General features: G+C 43.9%; 1 protein-coding gene across 1 annotated transcript in view; it reads left to right on the top strand.

Annotated features, from left to right (window-relative positions):
• Positions 1-3,371: 3,371 nt before the first annotated feature.
• Positions 3,372-13,064, top strand: part of GSR (glutathione-disulfide reductase) — a 19,063-nt gene continuing 9,370 nt past the window's right edge. The window contains exons 1-6 of the mRNA XM_035140701.2: positions 3,372-3,711; positions 6,506-6,532; positions 8,411-8,499; positions 9,041-9,110; positions 10,281-10,428; positions 12,169-12,223. Coding sequence (XP_034996592.2) covers positions 3,484-3,711; positions 6,506-6,532; positions 8,411-8,499; positions 9,041-9,110; positions 10,281-10,428; positions 12,169-12,223 — 617 coding nt within the window. The 5' untranslated portion in view covers positions 3,372-3,483. The remainder of the gene's footprint in view (positions 3,712-6,505; positions 6,533-8,410; positions 8,500-9,040; positions 9,111-10,280; positions 10,429-12,168; positions 12,224-13,064) is intronic.

The following is a 13,064-nucleotide window of genomic DNA, read 5'->3' as shown; positions in this document are numbered from 1 at the left end:
GTGCTGTTATCCATCCCGCCAGCGGCCTCTTCCTTTTACGAGGGCTAATAGAAGACTGACGCTTACGTCACACACAAATCTATTATACAGGTGACGGGAGAAGACTTGTGTTTTTAAATGTGGTTCTGCCTCATAAGTGAATAAACTTTAAAACACCAAATGTTTGCTGGACAATATTTCATTTCACTTTTAATTTGCATACCACCTTTATACTACTACGCACAAGGCTGTTTACAAGCTGAAGAACCAACAAAATGGACAGCAAAGATCGCACACCTAATAACAATCTGATCCAATACAAAAAAAGTAATAATAAAAACATGATTTTAAAATAAACAGCTTATATCAAATAAAGCAATAGCAAATAATTCATTAGAATATTATTGTTGTTGTTGTTATTATTTATTGAATTTATATACTGCCCTATAGCCAGGGGTCTCAGGGTGGTTCACAGAATAGATATAAAGATATAAAACCACAAAATACATAATAAAAAGAAAAGAAAACCCAATAGCCCCCCACAGAATAGTAAGCAGTAAAATTAAACATCAGCAAATAATAATTAAACAGTTTGATTATACAACAAAGAAGTATAATCAATAAAAATAATGGCAAGTCACAATGCATAAAATACCACAAAACATACAAAACCATGTAAAAGGATCAACTTGACAAAAGAGGACATAGAAGTTATAGTATATCTATATCTATATCTATATCTATATCTATATCTATATCTATATCTATATCTATATCTCCCTGGTGACCTTTGGGGTCCTTTCCAATTCTTATTCTTTCCCGCTTTCTGTGTCTTGCAAAGAGGCCATTGCTAGGGCAGAGAAACCAGGTGTGAGACTTGCCCAGCATCCCCACCCATTCCCAAACTTTGTGCTGCAAAAGAATTGTTTTACTTGAGCTGCAGGGGGGGGGGGGAGTACCCAGTGTCAGATGGGCGGGGTATTAACAACAACAACAAACCAGCAGCAGCAGCAGCAGCAGCAACAACAAAAGTCAACAACAAGAACAACATATAATCCCTATTTTCTAGGGAGAAACTGACCATGAAAATCAGAAACCAGGAAGAGAGGAGGAAAATTTACAACATACTTAAAAGAGAACATTGTAAACAACTAAAAACTTTGGCAGGATTTCAGTAACATTTGTAATGTACTAAAAAACCAAGGTAAAAATGGATTGAAAAAATAAGTGAAGCAGTTGAAAAAGTTTGAAAATGGTAACCATGGAAGGGTGGAGGGGAGTCAAAGGATCCAGGGAATCCTAAATGATGGATGATGATGGTTTGAATTTAAATTTGCAATGTATAATTCAATAAAAAAAGTTTTATATAAAAAAAGAAAAAGAAATGTTGCAGGCAGGGCCGGATTTAGGTTTGATGAGGCCCTAAGCTACTGAAGGTAATGAGGCCCTTTATATGTCCAGCTGTCCTTTGTCATTGTTTTTTGTGTTGAGTGGCGCTGTGGGCTAAACCACTGAGCCTAGGGCTTGCTGATCAGAAGGTCGGCGGTTCGAATCCCTGTGACGGGGTGAGCTCCCGTTGCTCGGTCCCAGCTCCTGCCAACCTAGCAGTTCGAAAGCATGTCAAAATGCAAGTAGATAAATAGGAACCGCTACAGCGGGAAGGTAAACGGCGTTTCCGTGTGCTGCTCTGGTTCGGCAGAAGTGGCTTTGTCATGCTGGCCACATGACCTGGAAGCTCCCTCGGCCAATAATGCGAGATGAGCGCGCAACCCCAGAGTCGGTCACGACTGGACCTAATGGTCAGGGGTCCCTTTACCTTTACCTTTATATGCTATATGGTAATTTATGGACCTAATAGGTATCTAAAGCCATTTGCACATGTTGCCCTGCAACCAGTCCATGCAGAATGTAGCCACCCTATATGTAGAAATGAGCAAACCAGTGATATTTTAGGGAGCAGGCTGGCAGGCGGGGGCCCATGACTTAAGTCCTAGGAGCCTACAAAACACTGTTGCTGTACGCATGTAGTGGGGCCCGCCCTAAGCTATACAGTAGCTTGTTTAGCTTATCCAGGCATGTCCAACAGGTAGATCGTGGGGTTTCTCCTGGCAGATCTTTGGCCCCTCAGTTTTTTCTCCCCCCCCCAAAAGGGGCAGGGAGAACTGTGGCTTCCTAAAGAAAGCTCAACAACTTTGCTTTTCCGAAAAAACCTCAACAACTTTGGCTTCCTAAAAAAAAGATCAACTTCGGTCCATCCGACAATGGGTACTGTTGTGACGTGGGGTTCGTGATTTCAGCTCTCTTGACATAATATGCTGGAGATAGTTCTCTAGTAACACTTCTTAATTAAAGCAAACAAGACTGAGCTCTGAGGAGAGGAAAGCTACATTTATAGGGACAGGGGACTAGCTAGAAAGGGATACATTTTGGAGGGAACAATATCACAGTGCTGCCTTTTGGAGGAAACCAATAAGACAGAGGATCCAAATACAGCGGCTTAAATGAACCAATAGTAGATGTACCTTCTGAAACCAAGAGGCAGTTACTTTAGAAGGATACTGACAAGCTGGAACGTGTCCAGAGGAGGGCAACCAAAATGGTCAAAGGCCTGGAAACGATGCCTTATGAGGAACGGCTTAGGGAGCTGGGTATGTTTAGCCTGGAGAAGAGAAGGTTAAGGGGTGATATGATAGCCATGTTCAAATATATCAAAGGGTGTCATATAGAGGAGGGAGAAAGGTTGTTTTCTGCTGCTCCAGAGAAGCGGACACGGAGCAATGGATTCAAACTGGTGCAAGAAAGAAGATTCCACCTAAACATTAGGAAGAACTTCCTTACAGTAAGAGCTGTTTGACAGTGGAATTTGCTGCCAAGGAGTGTGGTGGAGTCTCCTCCTTTGGAGGTCTTCAAGCAGAGGCTTGACAGCCATATGTCAGGAATGCTTTGATGGTGTTTCCTGCTTGGCAGGGGGTTGGACTGGATGGCCCTTGTGGTCTCTTCCAACTCTAGGATTCTATGATTCTACCCCAATGCAAATACAGACAATAATAATACAGATACCTATAAAATCCATTGACTCAATACACAACAGGTAGATCAGGCATCCCCAAACTGCAGCCATCCAGATGTTTTGGCCTACAACTCCCATGATCCCTAGCTAACAGGACCAGTGGTCAGGGATGATGGGAATTGTAGTCCAAAACATCTGGAGGGCTGAAGTTTGGGGGTGCCTGAGGTAGATCACTGCCAGTGTGTGTTTTTTTTAATGCGAGTAGATCGCAGTCTATTAGGAGTTGGACGTCCCTAGTTTATGCGTAAATCCGGCAGCAGGGCCCGCTTTCTCCCGCAGGGGCTCCTTCCCTCCCCGAGGCGGCCTAACCGAGGCGCCGCGCCGCGTCTTGGCGCCCTCCAGCGCCGCTGCCTGGCCTGCCTTCCTCGGCGGCGCCGCCTGCCCTCCTTCTCTCGCCTCGCCTCGCCCGCTGCAGGGGCAGGACAAGAGGCGGGATGCGGTGGCCGCGCCCGCGTTCTCCCCTGGCCGTGGCTGCCTTCCTCCTTCCTGCCAGTCGCGCTGCAGCCGCCGCCATGGCCCAGCTCCGCGCCTCCTCCTCTTCCATGGCCTTCGACTACCTGGTGCTCGGAGGCGGCTCGGGCGGCCTGGCCAGCGCTCGGCGGGCGGCGGAGCTCGGCGCTCGGGTGGCCGTGGTGGAGAGAGGGCGGCTGGGCGGCACCTGCGTGAGTCCCGGAGCGGGAGGGGAGAGGCGGGTTAGAAAATTTGGCCTGGAGGAAACACGGGCGGCCTGGAAGTCTGGGCGGCCCTCTGGGGCTTATGGTGTAGTTGGGAGTCCTGCCTTGCAGGCGCAGCGGGTCGGACTAGATGACCCTGGGGGGGGAACTCTGTGATTCCGTGAAACGCAGTGCAAAGGAAGGTGGCGTGACCGCCTGTCCTGTATGATCTAGCTGAGATTCTTGCATTGAAGCGGGTTGGGCTAGATGACCCTTGGAGCCCCTTCCAGCTCTACAAGTCTATGTTTATATATGAAGCTGAATAGTGGTCCCTCAAGCTCAGTATTGTCAACAAGGACTGACGACGGGCTCTCCAGGGTCTCTCCCAGCCCCTGCCTGGGGATTGAACCTTGGGACCTCCCTATGTGCAAGTCAGATGCTCTAACCCTAGATGCATCTCTCAGGTGTTTATTGCCCTGCACCCCACGCTTAAGGATGACCAGGAGCACAGGAAAGTTGCAATAAGATTAATCTGTTTTCCGTTTTTTATTTCCTTGTGTGCGTGCTCACACATGCACACAGACAGACACACTGAACTTGGAAGGAAGAACAGAGGAAATGTGTGCATGCATTTGACAGAGAGAGAAGGCCACTGTGTGTTCTCTTTATGTCTAGTTCTTTAGGCAGAAATTATGGCTTAAATTTCAGGACGTTCCATACGCCACCCCTCCCCCCAAGTCCTGCCTCACCTAACAAAAATCCTGGCTACGCCTGTGCGACATGTCATTTATTATGGTAGTGGCTAAAAAGTCCTGGGAAAACCAAGATTTAAATCTCCCCCTCAGCTATGAAGCTCATGGGTGGACTTTGGACCAATCTCTGCCTCTCAGCCTAATCTACCTCACAGGGTTGTTGTGAGCATATAAAATGGCGAGAGAAGAGAGCCATGTATCTTTTTAAAACTTTGTTTTTATTAAATATTTTCTTGGGTTACAAAAGTACATACAGTGTATCTGCTTTCAGTTCACAGTCCTTTCTACAGATCAGTTTGATCTCGTTTTAGGAAAAACATGATATAAATGTAATTTTTAATCATGTGTTTGTTGCCATCCTTTCTGGGTTCTTGATTTGTGAGGGCCAGGTTACCCAGTTGCCCGTGGTGCAGGGTTTGTTGTTGTTTAGTCGTTTAGTCGTGTCCGACTCTTCGTGACCCCATGGACCATAGCACGCCAGGCACTCCTGTCTTGCACTGCCTCTCGCAGTTTGGTCAAACTCATGTTCGTAGCTTCGAGAACACTGTCCAACCATCTCGTCCTCTGTCGTCCCCTTCTCCTAGTGCCCTCAATCTTTCCCAACATCAGGGTCTTTTCCAAGGATTCTTCTCTTCTCATGAGGTGGCCAAAGTATTGGAGCCTCAGCTTCACGATCTGTCCTTCCAGGGAGCACTCAGGGCTGTTTTAATCTTCTTGTAATATTCCAAGTGTCACCCCCCCCCCAAGTTGGAACGAATGGCTGTAACCATTTAATTATATGGAAGCAGGGGCAGGGCCTGTCGGCTGACACCACAAAGCAGTGAGGTACTAAACTTGCTCTCTTCCTGTGAGGCCCTCTTCTGTTGAAAATCAAGTAATTGAGAATCATGTCTTGTTTCTTTCTGCAAAGCCCCCATTCTGAGTTCTGTTTCTTGGTCACATTAGAACGTGACTGAATGTAAGGAACCCATCATTGCACATCTGCTTCCGAGGAGCTTTCTACAGAATTTCAACAATGGAGGAGGCAACTGTTATATTTACTGTATATTCCTGCGTATAAGACTACAGTGGTACCTCTACTTACGAATAACTCTACTTACGAATGGAGCTCCGTCCGCCATCTTGGATGCGGTTTAGATAGGATTTTTTCTACTTACGATTTTTTTTCTCCCAATGCATTCCTATGGGATTCGACTTACAAATTTTTTCTACTTACAAATGTGCGTTTGGAACGCATTAAATTCGTAAGTAGAGGTACCACTGTACTTTTTAACCCAGGAAAAATCAAAAGTCGGGGGTCATCTTATACGCCGGGTCGTATTTCTTATATGGCGAGTATATCCCAAACTCTATATTTTAACTGGAAAAGTTGGGGGTCGTCTTATACGCCCAGTCGTCTTATACGCCGGAATATACAGTATAATTGTGATACCTTATATTTATTGTAGTTAAATGTTTATTTCTTAAATGTATGGGCAACATTGTAACCAAAGCTTTGGAAGCAATTACGGTAACTCACACAAAGACAGTAGTAACATGTAATACAAGACAACAATAAAATCCAAATCTAAAATAATTTTGTTAGTCAGCAATGCAATTCCATCTCATGCCGGAATCCAGTACTTCACATACATTATCTCAATCACCCTTACAAGTAAGGTAGGTCACTTATAATCTCCATATTTATTATATCCAGGTAAGGAAAACACTTCCTTCACACAGTCCATTGTTGAACTATGTATGAGATTTGCTACCTCAAGATGCCCACCAGCTTGTATGGTTTTCAGAGGGGATTTGACAAATTTATGGAGGATAAAGATAGCAATGCCTACCACTCATGTTGGGTGTATATTAGGGCAGTATGCCTCTGAACTACTGTAATAAATTAATAATAAAAAGCTATCCATAACAAATTATCTTTTAACCTAAAAAAATTCCTTCCAGTAGCACCTTAGAGACCAGCTAAGTTATCTTTTAACCTGTTTGTGCATGTTTGCTAAATACTTGCTTAGTAGCGTTGGTGCTTGACACTGTTTATTTTTCGTTTTCAGGTGAATGTTGGATGTGTTCCTAAAAAGGTAAAAACAAACCATTTAACGTGTCACTATTCATTTGTTCTATATATTTTTTTTAAAAAAATTGTGTGAAGTGAAAACTTAGCAGCAGTAACAGCTAGAAATGGTTTTAAAATACTGTATAATCAAACCTCGGTTCCCGAACGGCCCCGTTTTGAAACGTTTTGGCTCTCGGACACTGAAAACCTGGAAGTAAATGCTCCGATTTTCAAATGTTTTTCGGAAGCTGAACATCCGACACGGCTTCCGCTTGAGTGCAGGAAGCTCTTGCAACCAATCGGAAGCTGCACTTTGCCAAACGTTTTGGAAGCCGAACGGGCTTCCGGAACGGATTACGTTCAACAACCAAGGTTTGACTGTAGTAAACTTAGCATTCTTATTTTTCCATACAGTGGTACCTCTGGATACGTACCTGATCCGTTCTGGGGTGCCATTTGCACCCCGAAAAGTACGTATCCAGAGCGCTGATAAAGCGTATGTGCGAAGCGCCAATAGAGCACTTCTGCGCATGCACGGGCGGTGGAACCTGGAAGTAAATACTTCCGGGTCCGCCGAGTACTTAACTCGAAAGTACTCAACCCGCAGCGAACGCAACCCGAGGTATGACTGTACTGAGTCTCAGTTTGATTGCATTGAGGATAAAGCGTACGCTTCAAAGCAGAGATTTCAGTGCACAGTTCAACTTTTGCTGATACATACATATACATATACATATGCTGTACGTATATTATTTATTTAGTTTTTCAAATTAAAATTGTACAATCGCAAACACATAACATACAACATAAAGACAAGATTCCAAATAATAAACTAAATGCTATCAGATGGCTGGGTGGATGTTAGATGGCATGTAAAAGACAGCATGTGCCTTTCTACTTCACTGGTTGTCCTACCAATGGTGGGGGTCCCAGAGGCTTGAGGTCTGCTAGACTTAAGCCTTGTAGATTGCTCCAGGGACCCTTCCTTGGGGACTCCCCATCTATGTCAAGTGTGAGCTGTCGCAGCAAAACAAAACAAAAAGACAACTGTCTTTACACTCTTGGCCATTGTGAGCTGGTGTGGCTTCGTATACACCGGGGGAGCCATTGCTTCGCTTCTCCACTTTCTAATATAGGATTGCTGTTACTCCTGCTAAGTGCCTAATTTCCCAAGGCTCTTCTGGCTGTTCCGGTTCTGAGGGGTTGAGAAGCCAACCTCGCAATGTATGAAGCAAGCGCCCTTCATTGTTAGAAAGAAAACGTTACTGGTTTTTCTTTTGCCTTCTCCGTGAACAGGCTCAAATGTTAGCTTAGGAAATTGCTTTGGCGTATTTTGGTGGGAAGACAAAATCAAAATAGCTTAATGCAATGGTGCTCATTTGGGGGAAATAAAATGAAAAAGAAATATTTGGATCATAATCGTTTATTAGAAAATTGAAGGCTGGTGTATCCATCTGTTGCAGACAGTGGCTGCTTCCAAGTAGCCGCAGGGAGGCTGGCAAATGGAGTGTGCCCTTTGCCTAGAAGCCACTCTTTTGGGCAAAGCAAGTAGAGTTGTAAATGGCAGGTTGACTGAAGATACAGGTCTCCTGTCCCACTGCTTTTGGGGGTGAGTGAGAATCTTTCAGGCTATTCTTGTTTAAAAAGCTGGTAGTTACCAGGAGAGGAACTGCTTTAGAGAATGACTGAGTGAATTTAAAATTGAGTTTTTAAAGTATTTCACAGACTACAGTGCATGCCTAGTGGGTTACGTTTATCATGGTGGGTTGCAAGTTGTGTGGGCCTGATATGTCTAAACCGCTGTCCCAATGTAAAATCCTTTATGCATTTACGTGTTTGGTTTTTCATTTATTTTTAAATTAAACCCTGGATGTTCTCACTGCACCCTCCCCTCCCCAAACAGGTGATGTGGAACACTGCTGTCCACTCTGAATTCATCCATGATCATTCAGATTATGGTTTTGAAGTATCTGATGTGAAGTTTAACTGGCGGTAAGTCAGGTTAAAATTACTTTCTATGGAAATAAATGTGCACCATCAGACTAATGTGATGAGTGGGGTACAATCTACTAAGAGGTTCTGATATGCTTGCCCCATTGAATTGAGTGGAATATGTGTGAAATATTTGGAGCATCATTAATAGTAGCTGAATGTACCCCATTCATCAGATTTCCTCCAATCTACTAGGAGGTTTTTATATTCTTGTCCCATCGAAATGCATGGGCGATGCACAAGACTATCTTTTGACAGCACAGCAGCTCAGTCAATGGAGACAAAAGTTTGAAGCTATTTAAAAACTGGCTCATCTTCTGGTTTTATTATGTTGGCTTTATAAACAGTTGGCTACTGGCTTTATAAACAGTTCTGCCTATCCAATGTACCTGCATCTTGATTTTTTTGATGGTCTGTAAATTCCTGAAGCAAGCAATGAATGGGGATTTGAAAGGAGGGACAAGGTTGTTGTTTTCTGAGCCATAGTTTTGCTAGTGCAAGAGAGAGATAATTTTGTCACACAAAACTTATTTTATTACAGAGTAATTAAGGAAAAGCGTGATGCTTATGTGAAACGACTGAATGATATCTATCAAAATAATTTGAACAAGGTTTGTAAATGTTCCTGTTTTGCACCTCAACCAATCGTTAAGCCTCTTTCCTCCAGCTGCAAGCGATGAGTTTCAAAGTATAGAATCCAGAGGGCTCTGCTGGTTCATCAACTTACTCCAGACATCCCCAGACTTTGGCCCTCCAGATGTTTTGGACTACAATTCCCATCATCCCTGACCACTGGTCCTCTTAGCTAGGACTCATGGGAGTTGTAGGCCAAAACATCTGGAGGGCCGCAGTTGGGGGATGCCTGGCTTACTCCTTTGAGATAACCATCCTTCACTCCTGGAAATATTTTCCTTTAATTTCAGAGCACAGCACTTTTGTAAAATCTCTCTCACCAATCCTGAAATGCTTTAGGATTTGCAGCCCCACCTCTGGGAATGTCTTAGTCCTATCTACATTGCTAATATATGTTGATTTTATATCAATCTTTTCCCCCTATCTGTCATAGGTTCTTTAAGTAACCCTGGGAAGTATAGTTTGTATGCTGAGAGTACAAATAATTATCTATTTGAGATCCTAATTCCCCTATAGAAGTTTGGAGAGAGGATGTAATGAATTTAGGTCTGTCATGCCCTTAATTCTACCTGCTCTTTCAATTTAGAAGTTTCTCTGAATTTATGACAAAGTTTATAGAAGAGATTTAGATAACCCAGACTTGTTCAACTATTTAAATTCATGAGAGAATCAACAGATAAGAGATATTGGCTCACCATCCAGGTAGCACTATGACAACATAGGTAAAGGTAAAGGGACCCCTGACCATTAGGTCCAGTTGCGGATGACTCTGGCGTTGCGGCGCTCATCTCACTTTACTGGCCGAGGGAGCCGGCATACAGCGTCCGGGTCATGTGGCCAGCATGACTAAGCCGCTTCTGGTGAACCAGAGCAGCGCACGGAAATGCCGTTTACCTTCCCGCTGGAGTGGTACCTATTTATCTACTTGCACTTGGATGTGCTTTTGAACTGCTAGGTTGGCAGGAGCAGGGACCGAGCAACAGGAGTGTACCCCGCTGCAGGGATTCAAACCGCTGACCTGATCGGCAAGCCCTAGGCTCTGTGGTTTAACCCACATAGGGAATAGCTAAAATGTCTTGTGAAATTCTTTATCTGGTCTTTGAATTGACGTATAGATTGACAGCTCATTTTCAACTTAATTTCATTAGTCTTATGTAGAAACTATCCGTGGTGATGCTTCGTTCACACCTGATGGCAATTGCACGATTGAAGTGGATGGTAAAAAATACACAGCACCCCATATCCTGATTGCAACTGGTGGGCAGCCTTCAGTCCCCAGTGAAAGTGAGGTACCGGGTAAGTCATTTACATGCCACATTTTTTGCAATCATAGCTGTTTCTCAAAGCACTTCAACTGTCTAAGCACAGTACAGTCATACCTCAGTTTAAGTACGCTTCGGTTTGAGTACTTTCAGTTTAAGTACTCCGCAGGCCCATCTGGAACGGATTAATCCACTGACCATTACTTTCAATGGGAAAGTTCGCTTCCGGTTAAGTACGCTTCAGGTTAAGTACGGACTTCCAGAACCAATTACACAGGGGTCAGCAAACGTTTTCAGCAGGGGGCCGGTCCACTGTCCCTCAGACCTTGTGGGGGGCCGGACTATATTTTTTTGGGGGGAAATGAACAAATTCCTATGCCCCACAAATAACCCAGAGATGCATTTTAAATATAAGGACACATTCTACTCATGTAAAAACATGCTGATACCCGGACCATTTGTGGGTCGGATTTAGAAGGCGATTGGGCCGCATCCGGCCCCTGGGGCTTTGTTTGGGGAACCCCTGAATTATACTCAAACTTCAGGTTAAGTATGCTTCAGGTTGAGTACTCCGCAGACCCGTCTGGAACGGATTAATCCACTTTCCATTACTTTCAATGGGAAAGTTCGCTTCAGGTTAAGTACGCTTCAGGTTAAGTACAGACTTCCGGAACCAAATGTGTACTTAAACCGAGGTACCAGTGTATCCCAATAATAATGATACATAATGAAACTTATGATATCATTACAATGTAACGCTAAAAATTCAGTGGTTGAAAGTTCATTTAACATACACCAAAGTTTAAATGATCATATAGTTCAGAATTAGAAATATCCAGTAACTTCATATCCAAAAAGCTAATGACATCATCATCATTATTGCCTGTTACTAGGGCTGGATGATGTATCGATATATTGTCCGAAACAAAGTCCATATTGTGATATTGGTTTCATAATGTTTGACCTGGCAATATATTGTGACTCAAGTTATGTGTGTGCACGCATGAGCTATGCAAAAATCACAATGTGGGGAAAACTGTGATGTCTGCCAATGCCTCTACATAGCTCCATCCTTATTTCACAGATTGTGATATGTTGATATGTCATGATATTTTACAGGTGATAACCAGATATCACCCAGCCCTACTTGTTACCTTCCCCCCATTTCATTCTAAAAGGCAAGAATCTCATCAAGACCGAAGGCTTCTTAGATGGGTGGTGAGGTAAAGCCAATGGAAATAGCTCTCTTTGTCCTGTAATTAGGAAAGATCTAAAAAAGCTGAGATGACAGTTGAGCTTCTTGCTTCAAAAGATTAAGCAATAACCTTCTGTACTTTGTAACATTAATCCTTGGCAAACGCAGTTGCCCTCATTGCCTGTGCTGCTCGTTGTGTTTTGCTGATCTTTGGGGAATACATGCATTTTTCAGAAATGTTCCTCCTCTTCCCCTCTCCCTGTTAATTATTAAGGGTCATAAATGTACATGAATTAATTTTTGAAAAGTCCGGCAACCCCTGCCCCAAGGAACTTACAATTTCAGGATTGCTGCAGACGTAATTGTGGTAGTGTATTCGCCACATTTTTCAGATGTTTACCATCTTCGCCCCAGTTTAGGAGAAGCCTGTTTTTCCTGCTTGCGGTATTGAATTGCATTGTATGAAGCGGGTCTGCATTATTGAATGAGCTGTAAGAAAAGTTGAATATTTGCATAGCTAAGATCTATTTATACATAAGTGGACTTTGATATTCAGGGTAGTGTCTCATTGCTTTGCAGGGGCCAGTTTGGGAATTACTAGTGATGGTTTTTTTGACCTTGAAGAGCTGCCCAAGTAAGTTGCCAATCCAGGGTGAACCTGTTCTCAGTTTCCACATCATAATGGAGATTATTTGAGAAATGGAGCATGCTGCCTGTGGGTTACTGTGCGATAGGCGGGGTGAGGTGGGGCTCAAGTACATCCCTCAAATGTCTATACTGTAAATATCTAAGTGCAGGAAAAAGGCTAGCGAGTTCCCTCATAGTGCTGTATTTACTGTTGCAAGTTGCAGAATTGCTAAAGATGCCCCATATAGCACCTGAACAAAATAAAAATATTCCTTCCAGTAGCACCTTAAAGGACCCCTGACCATTAGGTCTAGTCATGACCAACTCTGGGGTTGCGGCGCTCATCTCGCTCCATTGGCCAAGGGAGCCGGCGTATACAGCTTCCAGGTTATGTGGCCAGCATGACAAAGCCTCCTTTGCTTGGTTGCTTGGTCCCAGCTCCTGCCAACCTAGCAGTTCGAAAGCATGTCAAAGTGCAAGTAGATAAATAGGTACCACTCTGGCGGGAAGGTAAATGGCGTTTCTGTGTGCTGCTCTGGTTTCGCCACAAGTGGCTTAGTCAAATCATGCTGACCACATAACCCGGAAAAACTCTGCGGACAAACGTCTGCTCCCTCGGCCAGTAAAGCGAGATGAGCGCCACAACCCCAGAGTCGTCCGCGACTAGACCCAATGGTCAGGGGTCCCTTTACCTTTTTAAATGGATGACTACATTTTGAGTAGCAGCTTCCATAGTTTTAACTGTGTGCTGAGTGAAGATCCTTACTGCCTCCGTACGAGGCACTCAGGCAAAGCATAGTTCAGGGTGCAGTAGAATATATTTCCAACAGGAACTTCGTAGAGTGTGT

The sequence above is a fragment of the Zootoca vivipara genome, chromosome 16, assembly GCF_963506605.1.
Source record: "Zootoca vivipara chromosome 16, rZooViv1.1, whole genome shotgun sequence".
In the NCBI taxonomy this organism is placed as follows: Eukaryota; Metazoa; Chordata; class Lepidosauria; order Squamata; family Lacertidae; genus Zootoca; species Zootoca vivipara.
The sequence above is the reverse complement of the archived record's forward strand: the minus strand, read 5'-3'. Positions and strand labels throughout refer to the sequence as shown.